This window comes from Amblyraja radiata, chromosome 10, assembly GCF_010909765.2.
Source record: "Amblyraja radiata isolate CabotCenter1 chromosome 10, sAmbRad1.1.pri, whole genome shotgun sequence".
NCBI lineage: Eukaryota > Metazoa > Chordata > Chondrichthyes > Rajiformes > Rajidae > Amblyraja > Amblyraja radiata.
The window spans coordinates 46,876,884-46,894,280 of NC_045965.1; the positions used below are offsets into that span (position 1 = coordinate 46,876,884).

A 17,397-nucleotide genomic window follows, 5' to 3' on the forward strand; every position below is an offset into this window, starting at 1 on the left:
TGTGTGTGTAGGGTAATGTTAATTTGCGGTCATCACTGGTGGTGCGGACCCGGTGCGCCGAAGGGCCTGTTTCCACACTGTATCTCTAAACTAAACTAAACATTGACCTGAAAATAATGCAAATTTCCATGATGAAGACGAGACTTGCTCCAGAGAAGTTAAGAATTCATTGACTGTGCGGGCATACAGTACTGCTTACAATCTAATGATGTGCTGTTTGCACATGGTTTATTTTACTGCTGTCATTAGGCCTGCCATATTACGCACCTATCACCGAGTCAGACTGAAGAAGTAATTGCAAAAATATTATTTTTGGTTACATCTTTGCTGGATACATTGGAGCCCAGATGGTTAGCGTAGTAAAAGGGGTTTTTAATCCTTTGACCAAAGTCTATCCCTGAAATTCTTCTCTGGCTTGTCTAAGTCTCTTAACTTTTTCTTTACTTTCTCTCTTTCCATTTGGCAATGTCACAGAATTTCAGAACAAGAGAGTGAGCTGCCTTCCAGGCTAGCGCCCACCTCCCTGGAAAGTTCATGGAAAGATCCGGGAGTGCCACATTCTTAGATTTAATTGTTCTGCAAGTGCCCTGCATCTTTTTACTGCCTGTCAGCAAATTGCTGATTAGATTGGAAGTGTATTCTGTGGAGAGCTTGTATACAGAAGCTCTTCTATGCCTAATGTTTTGTTTATGTAGCAAGCTCTAGTAGGAATCTAATTGAAGCACTTTGTCGTTGGGTATAGGTCTGTCCCTCCCACCTGGACATTCGAGTGCGATGAAGACTTAGTACATTACTTCTTCGACCGCATAGGGAAGGAGGATGAAAACTTAGGCAGTGTCAAGCATCTAGTTGACAGCATAGATGCTTCTTCTTTCTCGGTAAGTTCTTGCCTTAGTATGGTGCCCATTGACATAATCTTTACAGGCACTGCTTCATATGAGAGCATGTTTAAAAAGATAGACCTGCTTTCTTTCTTCCCCAGCAGGGGTGGAAAACCCGGGGGGGGGGGGCCAGAGAGGACACGTCCCCTCCATGTTTTGAGAGGTGGGGGACATCCCCCCCAAATTTTTGTAATCCGGATTTTAAAATCCGATCGAGGGCGCCGATTGGAGGAGAGAGACGTCGGTCGGCAGGCAATGGGGCGGGACATGATTCAGCGCGATGATTGGAGGAGGGAGGAGTTGGGGGGGGGGGGGTGGGACTGAGGATAGAGCGCGATGATTGGAGGAGGGAGACGTGGCACAGACCTGCGCTTCATCCGCAGCCAGGATCGATCCCAGCCGGCTCTCCGGCGCTGTCCTGTCCCCTCCCGAGTAACCCCCCCTCCGCGGGTGGCCAGAGAGGTTGGCAGCAAAGATCCTCCGCTATAGGATCTTTGGTCGGCTGTCAGTCGGGCCAGCGCAGAGAAACAGCGCTAAACCCAGCTAACTGTCTGTCCCGCCAGGTGAGCTTACAACCCTTCCTGGACTTGCGGGAAATATTGCGAAAAGCAGCGCTGGTGTCCAGTCAGTCCAGGCAGGGCTGTAGTTAACCCGGTGAGACAGGCAGAGTTGAGCTGCTTTTAGCGCTGGATTGAGCCTCCGAAGCCTCGCGCGCGTGTGTGTGAGTGTGCGCATTTTCCCTGACCAGGGGTCTCTAGAATTAGGGATCACAGACTTGGAATGTGGGGTGAAACATTAGGACTATGAAGACATTTCTTCAAATAGATGGAACATAAATTGTGGAGGATGGATGAAGGCCAAAACACTGGAGACATTTAAGAAAATGTCAATAGATTTCTAGACACCAAAGGCATCAAGAAGTATGGGGAGAGAGTGGAAATATGATACTGGGAAAGTTAATCAATGGTGATCATATTGAATGGCAGTACAGGCTCTAAGGGCTGAATGGTCTTTTTCAGTTTTCAGCATTGGCATGTAAATGTTTACTTGTCTAGAAATAGTTATAAACAATGGATTGTGTAAATGGAAGTGCTTTTCTGAAGCTCAGACTTGGGTGATGTTGAAGCGAATATGTTGGAAGTAAAACAAAGACCATGTGTATTGCACAATAGACAATAGGTGCAGGAGTAGGCCATTTGGCCTTTTGAGCCAGAACCGCCATTCAATGTTAACATGGCTGATCATCCCCAATCAGTACCCCGTTCCTGCCTTCTCCCCATATCCCCTGACTGCTATTTTTAAGAGCCCTATCTAGCTCTCTCTTGAAAGCTTCCAGAGAACCTGCTCCACCGCCCTCTGAGGCAGAGAATTTCACAGACTTACCACTCTCTGTGAGAAAAAGTGGTTCCTCGTCTCCGTTCTAAATGGCCTACTCCTTATTCTCAAACTTTGGCCCCTGGTTCTGGACTCCCCCAACATCGGGAACATGTTTCCTGTCTCTAATGTGTCCAAGCCCTTAACAATATTATATGTTTCAATGAGATCCCCTCTTATCCTTCTAAACTCCAGAGTGTACAAACCCAGCTGCTCAATTCTCTCAGCATATGACAGTCCCGCCATCCCGGGAATTAACCTTGTAAACCTACGCTGCACTCCCTCAATAGCGAGAATGTCCTTCCTCAAATTAGGGGACCAAAACTGCACACAATAAATTAGGGGACCAAAACTGCACACAATTAGAATAAAAGATTAGCTAGGCTGGGCATTTGAAGGGGAAGGCTTCCACACACATCATGGAAACTCATCTGCTAATGAGCAAGCCTCAATTATTTATTTTCAATGAATTATTTTCATACCTACAAGATACTTTATGAAGCTCTTTATAGCATATCTCATGATTACAAAATGTGAACAAATGCTTTTCACAATATTGAAATGTTTGAAATGAATCAAATTCAAAATTGGATTTTCATAAACTGGTTGAAGGCTTTAAGCTGTTAGCCATCCTGTGATTTAAAGTTTGAATAAGTTCTGACTGGATGAAAGCATCTTTCTGAATCCAACATTTAACGGTTTTATGTCTGATACTCTTATACTTATCAGGATGAAGCAAATGTGTGGTGTTTAACTGATGGAGACAATGACACATTCTGGGAGAGTGAGGGGAGTCAGGGCCATCACTGGATTCGATTGCACATGAAGAAAGGCATCATTATCAAGTATGAAAATTTAAGTATTAAGTTGATTTCTAGATTTAACAGTTTCATGGTCTAATAATCCCATGCCTAATATGCAGTAAAATGCACAATAAGTTTGATAAGTGAACATGCATAATTTCAAATAGAAAAATATTTAGATTATGTGCCTGTGGCAATCCAAAGGAATAAAACGATATTTAAATATATGGAATTTAGAAATATCATTAGACCTGGTGCAATTGAATGTTTTTCAATTTTGTTTTTAGTTTTATCACTTAATTCTTCTTCCTGTTTTTTTTTTTTGAGCTCTCTGCCTTCATTTGAGTCATACACCGTGGAAACAGGCCCTTTGGGCTAATTCATTCATGCTGACCAAGTTGCCCCATCTAAGCATCCTATTTGCCTGTATTTTGGTCCATAACCTTTCCAACGTATGTATCTGTCTTAAATACTTTTCAATGTTGTTATTATATCTGGCTCAACTGCTTCCTCCAGAAACTCATTTCCTATATCCACCATCCTCTCTGTGAAAAGGTTGCCCCTCAGGTTCCGATGAAATCTTTCCTATTTCATTGTACACCTATGCTCTCTGGTTCATGATTCTCTTACCCTGGGAAAAATAATTTGTGCATTCACCGTATATGAATTACCCTATGCATCTTACAAATTGTACTCTAGATACAGTATTCTCATTTATTATTGATTATGTGGTACCTTCTATGTCCTCTTGTCTTTTTTCTCTGTGCTCCTCTCCCATTCCCCACAACTCTTCCTTTCCAACAATTCTAGGTCAAAACCTATGCTAAACCAAATCACATTTGTTCATTTTTAAAACTGGTCTAAATATCATCTGTATTTTAGCTCTACCCCTTGAAATTTCCCACAAATTTACAGGCAGTAGGATTATGTTGTCAATCACAATCACAATAATACTTTATTAGCCTATTATTAGTATACGAGGAATTTCATTTGACAAGTCAGTCATACAAATAAAAGGCAACGGAACACATAAAATGCATTTTAACATAAACATCCACCAGAATGGCCCTCCGTTGACGGGACGATCTTGACTCCCGTAGCCGGCGGTGTTTGGGCCCTCCGCATCGGGAACGATCAGGTCCTGCATCGGGAGGATGACAGCTCCCCCGCGCCGGCGATCGGACCCCGGGTCGGGGCTGGTCGAGCCTCTATGTCGTTGGAGCTCACGACTAGCCTCTCCCAAGACTGCGAGCTCTTGATGGTAAGTCCGCAGGCGGCAGTTGGAGCGATCCCAGGCAAGGGATCAGCTCCGATGTTAAGTCCACGCCCCGCGGTGGGGCTCAAGTAAGTCCGAGGAGGCCTCCAGCTCCATCGATGGTAGGTCGCAGAGCGACCGGAGATGCAATCCTGAAAAAAATTGCATCTCCGGCAAGGTAAGAAACTAAACAACTAAACGACACCCTCTCCCTCCCCCCACATTAAACAAACCAGAGAACATTTACACAAACTTTTAACACACACTAAAAATAAAAAAAAGACGGAAATAAAATAAAAATTAAAAAAAGGCGGGTCTCCGAATCGTGTGGCGGCCCTGGCGCCTCATCATTATTTTCAATCTGACCCTGTTTATTGTTCCATGGCCTGACATTCTTGTTGTGAATCATATTTCGGTGTTCATAATTTCAGACGTTCCTTGGACTATCATTTAAAGTATGGGGAAGAAATTGTTAAATTGAAAGACAGGAACCATTTTTCTTTTGAAATCAGAAAATATACAGATAAGGAAGACTTTGGGATGTACAGAAGATAAATTAATGATTTAATCAGCATCATATTGCTAATATAAGCAAATTAGTCTCTATTTGAATATGCAGCTTAAGTTAATTAGAAAATAGACACTTTTGTGTAACTGAATTATCCTAAACAGCTGTTACATGAGTAAAATACCAAGGGATTACTTAGTGTAATTAATGGAATATATCTGCTCTCTTTCTTGCAGAAAGCTATTTGTCTCAGTAGATGCAACGGATGACAACTACATGCCAAAGAAAATTCAAGTATATGGTGGTGAACGTGATAATTTAAAGAAGTTAAATGATATCGCTGTTGATGAGTACGTATAGAAGATTGTAATGCAAAATTATATTCCTAACTAAATTAACATTTTTTAAATTTTGCTACCATTAAAACAAGCACATTTCAGGTAATGCAGCAAATTCTGCTATATTATTCTAATGTCTTCTGCGTGGTTTCTGCCCATTGCCTGATCTCCATCATATCTCCAATTCTGGGATATTCCAGATAAGTTAAAATCTTCATTCTCCACGTCTCTCATTTGAATTAACCGATGCATGGGGTTTCTAAAGTAATTGCATACCAAGTCAGTCAGAGGGATAACATTTGACCCAAACATAAGTTAGATGTCTTGTTAAATAGATTGTACTTAATATTTACAGCGTAATAGGCTTTTTTTAAGGTAATTTTGGATTTAAGATTTTCAGTAATAATCACAGTAGAATGAAATTTAAAAACCAATGTTTCTATTTTAGTAACTTCACGCATTTTTTAAATGATAATTGTTTCAATTTTCTAAATCACTTCAGATAATGGGGGTGGGACTAACAATGAAACATTGTTACCAGCTAGTATTTTTTTTATTCTCTCTTTCTTCCAGAACTTTAGTTGGTGACCTGTGTGTTCTTGAGGACATGACGGTACATCTTCCTATAATTGAAGTTCGCATTCCAGAATGCATAGGTAAGTTCTTCAGTGAGGAAAGTGATTGTAGTGGCAAATTATCTTTGGTAATGAAACAATCATTGGGTGATGAAACAATCTCCAATGAGAGGGAAATGGATAAGGGAATATAGAGTGCCCTACATAATGTTTGGGACAAAGACCCATCATTTATTTATTTGCCTCTGTACTCCACAATTTGAGATTTGTAATAGAAACAAATCTCACGTGGTTAAAGTGCACATTGTCAGATTTTAATAAAGGCCATTTTTATACATTTTGGTTTCGCCATGTAGAAATTACAGCAGTGTTTATACATAGTCATTTTAATTGCACTTATACATTGCACTTTAAAAGTCAGTCATTCAGCGAGGTTTTTTTCCCACTGTAAATCAGGTCAATATTTGTATCTGCTGTATATTTGTAACATCTTCAATATTTCCCAACAGATGGAGGGATAGATGTCCGACTACATGGCCTCAAGATCAGATCCTCAAGGGAGAGAGACTTGGGATTAAACATTGATATGTTTCAATCAGCAAACCTGGTTCGTTATCCACGTCTCGAGGGGCATGACCCTGACATGTTATATAGAAGAGCAGTGGTTATCCACAGGTATATACCTGTACTTTTGCTTCCTCCTAATAGGAGAGTACACAGATGTACAGTTTTCCATTCAAGGAATTACGATATATTTGTATTACAAATAAATGTAGTGAACGGAATACTGATAAAGGTTGTGCTAGTCAGATGGCTTAAGGTCACAGAACTATTTGCATCTTGGGTGGGATGCTAGGATGTAGGTGACCGTGGGACAAGATTTAATCCTTTGGCTGATTTAGTGGCACCAACGTCCCATTTCCAACCTAATATGAGGGTGGCACAGTGGCGCAGCGGTAGAATTGTTACTTTACAGCGCCAGCGACCCATGTTCGACCCTGACTACAGATGCTCTCTGTGCGGAGTTTGTACGTTCTCCCTGTGACGCCGTGGGTTTTCTGCGGGTGCTCCGGTTTCTTCCCATCTCCGCGAGTTTGTAGGTCAATTGACTTATCTAAATTGTCCCTAGTGTTTAGGATAGAACTAGTGTACGGGTGATGGCTGGTCAGCATAGACTCTGTAGGCCGAAAGACCTGGTTCCATCCTGTATCTCTAATACCAAAAAAAACTAAATAAAGCCACAATGTAAGTCGAATCAGCTCACGCTCCCAACAATTGACAGCCAAGTACATGGATCTATGGATAGTTGGTCTGCGGGTGATGTGTACTATGTATATAAATGAGTGAGTCAGATGCCAAACCTTTGGGATTTCCAGGCATCAAATAATGGGTTATTGGAATTTAACTTGGCAAAGGTAACTCCAAGCAAAGGTCTGAGTAAATTTGGAATAGCATTAGACTGAATAGAAATGTAATTAATACAGGGGGTGGATAGAATTCTGCTCTATAATTTTTTATTAATTATGCTTGAGTGTTTAATTTTCACTAGCTTAATTATAATAATGTGACTATCTTCTTTGTCCATATTAATTGAAATATTTTCTTGCCTAGATTCCTTAAACTCCTGGACCGCCTTATTCACCATCTGGTGCCAGCCTGGGACCACACTGTGGGATCATTTGGTCATTTGAAGGTGAGCTGTTCAGCTTGAAATATAAGCCAACCTGCCCTTGCATTTTTGGTGTAATTCTGACGAGTATGCCCTCTAAATCTTTTAAGAGATTGCCCGAAACTGTTCAATAGTCCAAATATGATTTGATCTTAAAAATTATATAAATAAAAGCAGGAGTAGGTCATTCACAAAAATCAAACAAATAATGGGCTAAACTTGTGGGGATCTGAATACTAGTTTCCAATGCATTGCTCCATTCCCTCCATTTAAGTCTCATATGATTAAATAATCCTTTCCTGCATTCTTCATTCAGTGCCCCATATCTAATCTTTTACCTTACCACCAATAAACACCCTGATAAATGGCTGATTTGTTGTTCCTCCTGTTCTTTCAAAAATTACTTGTGTTGCAAATTAAAGTTGTTTTTTAATTTCTGCCCCTTTTTTGGTCTCAATCCTATTCACATACCCAGTCTTAATTCCTCTTGTTTATACCAAACGTACCTCCTGCATAATAGCTTCTGGTTTAGATTTTGCATGTCTTAATGAGAATTCTTCAATATTGTTATTATTAAAGCTTTATTTCAGACACAGGTCCATATAACACATCAAACAGTACAAAGAATTACAAAGATACATTAAAAAATTGCATATTAGCCTAAAATATATATAAGCTATTGCACCAATGCCGTCTTAGCCTAGAAGTGAATCTATAGCAGCTTTTCAGAGGGCTGACTAGGGCTTCAATTATGTGGTTCTCTGACGTCCAGGCGACACATAAAACTAAACATCAGCTGTCTTAAGAGTGCCTCACAGGTTGGCACTCTAGTGGACACAAACAATTGACTGGCACTATGCCACCTAGGGACACGAAGTAGCAACCTCATTGCATCATTGTATGCAACCTTAAGCCTCTGCATACTCTTTTTCTTATAATTAGACCACAATTGAGCAGTATATAACGGTGTGATGTAGGTTCTGAACAGGGAACACTTCACAGAATCAGAGCACATATAAAACTTCCTTATAAGCATGTTGGCTTGAAGATAAATTAAATTTTACAGCGCTGTCGGTAGAGGTCTTTGTCATCCTTCCAGTCATCAGATATGACATGACCTAAGTATTTAATTTCCTCACACACAGCAAGAGGACTGTCTGACAAATAAAAGGTCGGAAAAGTTGATTCCCTGTCCTCAGCGCTTCTAATTACCATTATGCGGCTTTTCTTAGCGTTATACTTAATGTCATAATCAAGGCCATACTGAGAGCACACCTTCAGCATATGTTTTAAAGGGAGATCAGAAACTGCTGTGTTCTTCCTTTCACTGAAACATGTCTCACTAATGATTTGCCTGACCTTGCTACGCAACCTGAGGGTTTCTCCATTTATTGTACCGAACCCTCGGGCAAGGGAAATGCAGCAGTGTCTGCTTTTAATCAATACTTCATGATGCATTGGTGTGGTGGTCTTGGCTTAGTTCTGCTCCCCTAACCTAGAATACCTAATCATAAAATGCAATCCCTTTTATCTTTGAGGAATGCATCTCTACCATCTTGTCAGCCTATATATGAACCCCAAGCCAATGCCAAGGTAACACGGGAAGAATTATACTTGGAAGTATCATCAAGGATGCCACCCTGGGAACTTTTCTATCCTCTACCTTTTGGGAAAAGATACAGGAGCCCAGACATCTAGAATTAAGAACAGCTTCATCCCCTCTGCTATTGGACCCTGAACCAATCGCCACTTTCACACCCCTTTCTTGGAGGTGCTGCCATGTACTCTCTACTCTACCTCATTCATTTATTCCATTATTGTGCTTTCATATATTTTGCACTGTTTCAGACTGTACAACGATCTTTGCACCATTCATCTCTTTTGCATTTGTCATTGTATACTGTTTACCGTGCGAGCTTCATATGGGCAAGAAATTTCAATGCACACTGGTGTATATGACAATATGTTAATCTGAATCTGTGTTTTGTTGGAGAGTTGTAGTACAGCTCATTGATGCCCCCTAGAAAGCGTGACTCGGGCATCATATTAGAGCAAGCCATTCTAAAGTTACAAAAGACTTTGCAGCTGTCAGTAAAGTGAATGCAAAGTGAGACCCAATCCTTCACTGGCGATTGCGAAATCCCGGCCAACAGATTGACTAAAGCACCTTTTTTTGCCTTCTAGCACATCAAGCAGTTCCTCCTACTTTCAAAACGGCGCACTGCTCTTATTGCACAGTGCCTCAAGGATTCAGAAACGAACAAACCCAACAACATGCCAAAACTCTACATAAATCGACGGGTAGCCATGGAGCATCGTAACAACCCTTCCCTTGATCCCTCTTGTAAAAATGCTGTGTTCTCACAGGTATGTCAAAATAATCCAAAACAATTTGCTTGCATGTACAAGGATTTTGGAAATCTATAAGTGTGTTACCTCAGGAAATTGTTGCATTTGTGAGGAAGTAAGTTAAATCTTACATTTATTTTCTGGGATTTCTTTCCAATGATTTATTGCAGGGGTGTTAAACCCATTTTAGGTCACAGGCCGGATTGGGCAAAATGCGACTTCATGCAGGCCGGATCAGTTGTGCACGCGCGAACGCACGCACGCGTGCTCCCACAGCTTTCGTTGCCTTCGTTTTTTCATCCTGCTCTCATGTGTCTCAGTCTCTGCTACAACTACAAAGTGTTTCACATTACGAATTTTGTTCCTTATGAAGAAGATTTCCTAGCAAGCGTTACTTTTATGATTGATATTAACTTAAACATATAGAAAATAGGTGCAGGAGGAGGCCATTTACTTTACTTATTATCAGCCGATAGAAGTGGTAAAGTACTCCAGTCAAGTGAGCAATACAGACACTTCACTGTCCTCAGTCCACTTCTTCGAACAACAGAATTACATCGTATTATATAATGTTTTTTTGTCACCTTAGCACATTCCACAAACATTAGTCATGGTCAGAGGTACATGAAATAAAGATTTCTACAGAATGCATCACATCAAATGCATTTTGTCATATGGTACAAGATATCTTACATATTAAAGACATTGGCCATTGGTTAATACCCCTTAGATCAATCTAGTTTCCTCTCTCATCACTTCCTCCCCTCACAGACATCGGACATTTGGTGCAAGGCATTTTACATATCAAAGACATCAGCCATTTGTCATTACCCCTTAGTGAGATCAATCTAGCTTCTTCTCTGCTTCCTCTCTCGTCACTTTGTAGACAAATGTTATAGTTATTCATTATCTCAATACACAGCAACCTGAGGCAAACCTAAACTTGCCTTTCTGTATTAATCTACTGGAGAAAAGCCTCATTTGAGACTAAATATAAGCTGTAAGCTAGCCCATGAACCAATTTAATATCTTCTTATATTTTTAACTTGATTCAGCCTTATCAATGTCAGCATTTTGGTTTGCCTCCATGAAGGCAACTATCCAAAGCCCGTTGCAGAATGCAGCAACATGGCTGGGGCCCGGCCATTAGATATTCTGGGGTGCGTGTCTTCAACCTATTTGCAAGTGGTGAGGACACACCGAGATTGAGGTTGTGATCTTTGGCAATTGCTTGTTTCCATTATACAAAGTGTAAAGAGTACAGCTGAAGACATGTAAATGGTTCTCAGTGAGGGGCAAAAGTCTGATTGAAGCAGCATATTAACAACTGAATTGATTTTTGATTGCCTATTTTATTCACTAATTAAATGCAGACAACTATGAATACATTCTATTGAGACTCTACTAAATTCCAATGTGTTCACTATCTGTTTTGTAGATGTTTGAGGGGCTGAAGCCTTCGGACAAGTGCGATAAACCTTTAGATTACAGGTACTGTATGTTCATTTGGGAATTTTCAGAAAATTAAACTTGAGCTAGGATTTTTCTAATGGTAGGTTTTATTCTGCCTTGGGCCATATTTTGGATGCATTTCCAAATTACAATTGCATCATTAAGTTCTGTTTATTTCATCCCTTTGTTTTTATTTCTTTTTAGTTTGTGCTCTACTACTACTTACCGATTGCTGTGTTACTTCTTAAGGATCTTAAAGGCATGCAAAGTATTGATTTTGCTTTGTTTGATTATTTGCTATATTAATTTGCTAGAGCATGACGATTTAGACTGTTTTCTTATCACTCATTAATCTTCTTCCTTATTGGTAAACTATTAAATTAAAGTAGACTCCAGAGACCCAGATTCATTCTGACCTTGAGTGCTCTCAATGTGGAGTTTGCACGTTCTCCCTATGACTCCATTGTTTTCCTCTGTGCTCTGGTTTTCTCCCTCTTCTAAGAGATGAGCATATTTGTAGGGTTAATTGGCCTCCTTTTTTCAACAACTGCTGCTAATGCGTAGGGAGTGGATAAGAAAGTAGAATAACATAGAACTAGTGTGAAAAGATGATTGATGGTTGGTGTGGATTTGGTGGGGCGACCTGTCTCCATGCTGTATCTCTAATCTAAACTAAAGAAGAAGGCAAAACAATTGGAATCTCATTAGCTTTTGATGACTGAACATTTCTAAGCAACCAAATAAAGAGCAATTTTGTCAAACAGTTGTTTATTGACAAAGAATTTTAAAGAAAATAAATAGTGCTGAGTAGTTAAAGTAACTAAATTATCTAAAATGTGTATTTTGCATTTGGTAGGAATGTGCTTCAACAGTAATTAGAATCTCCTTTAGCACCCATTGTAACAGTTTTATCCCCTGCTAATGGATCTCTGCATTCAACATAATTAGAAAGCATTTTATTGCAGTGATGACAGTTCAACTATATATTGTTTGAATAAGGCCATTATAGGTGTTGAGTTGTGATGTTGGGCAATTAAGCTAACATGCTAATATTTTCCATACTGTGCTAGGTTTTTCTGGGGTGGTGTTTGGGCGGCTTTAAACAGAATGCGGAAGCCTGGTGATCTAAGAATGATGTCCAGGGAGAGAGAAACATGGGACAGAGATGAAAGAAAGAGCAATAGCATAGAAAAACCAAATTCATGGAAATCAAGGGCAAGAAGCAAATAGGACCATTTTACAATAAAAGGCAAGCTGCTTAAAAATGACTAAAAGGCAAACTTTTAACTTACTGCACACATAAGGAGATGCATTATCAGCACGTAGAAATGAATGAGAACTATCTGATCACTATTATGGTTGTGTGATTGCAAGGTGATCAAGGTAATTCATTTTGTTGTCTCTAATATGAGATAATGACAATAAATTGAATACAAAACAATCAAAGCAGGGAATTCGGGTTGTTTGACTTTTAAGGACAGGCAGGTATGAAAAGATGGTGGGATGTCAACTTTAATTTGAAATCAAAAAGTAATATTTGTGAAAGATAAGCTAGGTTCTGAATGCACAGAGTGCATTTGGGTAGAGGTTTGAAAAAAAAGCAAAGGAAATAAGTCACCAAGAATAGTTGTTTTGACCTCCAACCACAGCCGTACTGTAGAAAAGGGTATAAATTAACAAATGAGTGATCACAGAGTGTTAGCATTTTATCTTTCTTTTGCACGGGAGGAACCTGGTTTGGAAACTTGTATAATCCAATAAGGTTAATAGCAATGTAATGAGGTTAGACTAAAGTAGACTGGGCTATGTTTGTTTTGCCAGAAGAAACAAAAAGCAAACACTGACACACATGAAGGAGGCAATTCATGATACTCTGCAAAAATAAATCCCAGCAAGGAGGAACAATTCTAAAGAAGAGATGAACCAATCAATAGCTATGGGGATAGTAAATTGAAAGAGAGAAATAAGGAAACAAATGTTAGCTGTAGATCCAATGATATAAACCCAGCCATGGAGAACTAAAAAAGATACGAGCAAAAATTAAGAGAAGCAGACCAGCAAGGAATATAAAAACTGGCAATAGATGGTGCTGTAAAACCCAAGTTGAGAATTCCAAGTAAACGTTTAGAGATCCTATAGAAAATGACCCTGTGATAATAGTTCTGGGAAATTACAGAATTAAACAGATATTTTGTATTAGTCATTATAACAGTGTGTCGCAGTGGTCGAGTTGCTGCCTTACAGTGCCAGAGACCTGGGTTCAATCTTGACTATAGGTGCTGTCTGTACAGAATTTCCCGTGATCGCATACGTTTTCTCTGGGTGCTCCAGTTTCCTCCCACATTTCAAAGATGTGCAGGTTTGTAGGTTAAATGGCTTCTGTAAATTGTCACTAGCGTATAGGATAGAACTAGTGTACCATTGGTCGGCGTGGACTCTGCGGGCCGAAGGGCCTGTTTCCGCGCTGTATCTCTAAACTCTGTCTCATTAATACTGATTAATTGTGGGGAGGAAATAAATACCTTCACCATGAGTGAAAAATTGTTTAAGACAAACAAATGAGGCGATGGTTTAAATCCCCTAGCCCAGATATCTCATTCATTCATCATCATTGAAAACATTAGCGACACAGTGGTGCTGGTTTCCGACGGGAAGGGTGACATCTCTGTCCTCCAGCTCCTGCGGACTTCTGCCGCTGGAAGTATAGGATTTTGGTGTGTGTGCTTTATCATCATTCTTTACAATGTTATGTACGGCAGTGATCGCAACTTCTACTGAAGTGTGGATGGCCGTTGGCTCGCTAGAAGCTCATCCGTCCTTTGTTTTTGGTCCTGCTGGGGGTCCACAGCCCCCTCCTCACCTGGCAAACCAGGTGGGGGAGACGGTTTAGTCGCCGACTATCCGACCATGGAGCAGGTAGCACGGGATTACACGGTAGCCGTGGCGGTGGGTACTCCCCTCGACCTGACCTTAACTCCCACCCTAAGAATTTTTTTTTTTTAAATGGCGATGATTTCTGAATTCCTTACATACTGGAGAAATGTTTAACTGCCAGTTTGGCACCCTGATTCAAAATGGAGGGAGACGAAATGTAGGTAATTAAAGCTGATGATTAATTGAACGTCTATTGATAGAAAACTGTTAGAATCAATTAAGGAAGCGACAGCAGCACATTGAAAAATCATAATCGAATCGTGTAGTTGGTGTGGCATCATGAAAGTGGAATTGGGTTTGACAAATAAGAAAATCTTGACGAAAGTGAATAGAAGGAATCTAGTAGATGTATTATATTTGTACTTTCAAAAGGTATTTCACCAAGGGCAAGTCATAAAATAGGAGCCTGTTGTGATGGATGTAATATATTATCAAGAATGAAAGATTGGCAAACAGGCAAGCAGTGTGCAGGGATAAAGTGGTCAGTTACATGGTGACAACCTTTGAGTGAGCAAAATGTTGGCCACCCACTTAAGAGTGTTCTATGGAAAAATGTGAAGTGTTCACTTCAGAGGAATGAACAAAAGAACATTATCATTCAAATGGAGAAATTTGCAGACAACATTTTGAGGGTCCTTGTACATGAAATGCAGAAGTGCACAAATGTGGCAGCTAATAGGGATGATTAATGGAATATTGGTCCGTATTTAAGGGAATCCAGGTAAAAGGAAATGTTACCAGCACGGTTTACAGTTGATGTGAGACCACACCTGGAACATTTTTGGTCCCGCTATTTAAGGAAAGATGATATTTTCTTGGAGGCAGCTCCAAGTAAGGTTCCCTAGAAATATACCAGGCATTGAGAGGCTGTTCTATGAGAAAAGATTAAACAGGCCCAGATTCTACGAAACTCAAATAGAGTTTAGAAGAATCAGAGGTAATGTAATTGGAAAAATTAGATTCTTAGAGAATAAATCCTGAGAGGATATACCCCTCATGGGAGCATCCAGAACAAGAAACCATGTTGTCAGACTACGAGCAGCAAGAAAATGATATGACCAGCAATGTCATATCAGATATGATCCTATAGACTGGGGGAGCAAGCTCTAGGGGTTAATGACCTGCTCCTGTTTCTATTTTGTATGGTCTTGAGACTGATTTTTGAAATGTGAACTCACTGTGTGAAAATAATCTTAGTTTTAACCTTTATCCTTTTATGTATTTGAAGGTGGCCAGCACGATACGACCAATGGTGGGAATGTAAATTTATCTCTGAAGGAATCATTGACCAAGGTGAGCTTTGTTCAATCAGACGGAATAAAGGTCCCAACCCAAAATGTCACCTATCCTTTTCCTCCAGAGACTCTGCCTGACCCACTGAGTTATTCCAGCACTTTGTGTCAATCTTTGGTATAAACCAGCATCTGCAATTCCTTTATTCTACATTTGTTCAATCAGTAACTTGCCTGTTCTCCCCACAGAGGCTGATTAGTTAGATATTTCCAACTATTTATATTTCAGACTTGCAGCATTTGCTGACTCATTTATCAGTTTACTAAATGCTTCTATAGAGCTTTTGTATCTCTATAGTGCCTATAATATATTAAAAGAGAATGCAAAATACCCAATAATAGAAGGTAGCAATCTTACAGAACAGTTTAATTGAGAGCAAAGCCATGAATGAACCAGGCCATCCATCATGGGTGTCTCTACAATTTTCTTTGATCATTTTTATGTTGCCCTAAGTGGAACTTTATTTCATGTTTTGTTTCCTGGTACTCATCATTTCTGTATTGACACAGTTATGACATGTTAATTTCAACATTTTGCACAGCCTTTTTTAATGGATCATCTCTTTAAACCAACAGGTGGTGGATTTCGAGACAGTCTCTCTGATATCTCTGAAGAGCTTTGCCCAAGTTCTGGAGACAGTCTTGTACCTTTGCCCTTTTTTGTAAGAACATCAAATCAGGTTTGTGAGATTATTATCCACATTTTTTATTTCAGTTGGAATTCTTTATTTTTCACCAAATGCATGGACTTGTACAGGAATATATTTCTCCAGTCCGCTAGTCTCTGGCAAAATTTAGCTAAGATTGTTACCACATGATACCAAATTAACAAACCTACATGAGGGACTTGAGTAAAAAGAATAAAGGGGTGATGGAATGTTTCATAGTATACTCTATTGTCTTTGTTCACTTATATGGGCTATATTCACTGGAATTAGAAGGATGAGAGGTGATCTTATAGAAACATATAACATTCTTAAGGGATTGGATAGACTAGATGCAGGAAAAATGTTCCTGAAGTTGGAGAGTCCAGAACCAGGAGTCACAGTTTAAGAATAAAGGGTAGGCCATCTAGGACTGAGATGAGGAAAAACATTTTCACCCAGAGAGTTGTGAATCTGGAATTCTCTGCCACAGAAGGCAGTGGAGGCCAATTCACTGGATGTATTCAAAAGAGAGTTAGATATAGCTCTTCGGGCTAACGGGATGAAGGGATATGGGGAGAAAGTGGGAACGGGGTAATGATTTTGGATAATCAGCCATGGTCAAATTGAATGGTAGTGCTGGCTCGAAGGGCCGAATAATGTTCTCCTGCACCTGTTTTCTATGTCTTCAGCACAATGAGTTATTCCCACCATAGTGTTGTAGAGCCTCTGTCTCACTTTCAGATGCTAAAGATGTGCAGTTTGATAGTTTATCTGACTGCTGTAAATTACTTGTTGTATGTACTATATCTAAGTGGTTAAATCTGAGGGGAGGTGATGGGAATATGAGGAGAACCAAATCTTCTAAGATTGACCAACAAAAAATAGGCTGAACATTAATTTGGTTATTCGTTATGGATATTGTTGCAGAATTGTTCAGTTGCAAAGTACTTGATAAGGTTGTGAAAGAGAGTCTACAACTATCAGATCTTTCTTTTAGCATCTTTTGGTTTGAGTACAGGATTCACACCAATAAAAACACAGCAAGGCATAAATTGAACAGTTGCAGTGGATGATTCCTCGGTGTCCAAATAGTTTAAATGTTTGTAAGCTTTATCACCAACTAGACTAAGTGCAGACCCGTTGGGTCTGTTCCCCCAACGTGCGGTTGTGGGGGGGGGGGGGGGGGGGAGGCGGCATGCATCGTCACACACTAACTACCCCCCCACACTCACGCTAATGGAGGGGAGGAGGGGAGAGAGGGGGAGGAGAGAGGGAGTGCTGAGAGGGGGGTGAGATGAGGGGCGGGGGAGAGGTGGGGAG

The 17,397-nt window shown here is 40.1% G+C and overlaps 1 protein-coding gene across 2 annotated transcripts in view; it reads left to right on the forward strand.

The window, feature by feature from the left end:
* The window catches only part of hectd3 (HECT domain E3 ubiquitin protein ligase 3), a 46,738-nt gene that overhangs the window by 10,150 nt on the left and 19,191 nt on the right, over positions 1-17,397 (forward strand). For both annotated transcript variants that reach the window (XM_033028734.1, XM_033028736.1), the window contains exons 5-14: positions 743-878; positions 2,985-3,100; positions 5,058-5,171; positions 5,733-5,815; positions 6,244-6,409; positions 7,346-7,427; positions 9,588-9,770; positions 11,191-11,243; positions 15,367-15,431; positions 16,007-16,110. In XM_033028734.1, coding sequence (XP_032884625.1) covers positions 743-878; positions 2,985-3,100; positions 5,058-5,171; positions 5,733-5,815; positions 6,244-6,409; positions 7,346-7,427; positions 9,588-9,770; positions 11,191-11,243; positions 15,367-15,431; positions 16,007-16,110 — 1,102 coding nt within the window. The remainder of the gene's footprint in view (positions 1-742; positions 879-2,984; positions 3,101-5,057; positions 5,172-5,732; positions 5,816-6,243; positions 6,410-7,345; positions 7,428-9,587; positions 9,771-11,190; positions 11,244-15,366; positions 15,432-16,006; positions 16,111-17,397) is intronic.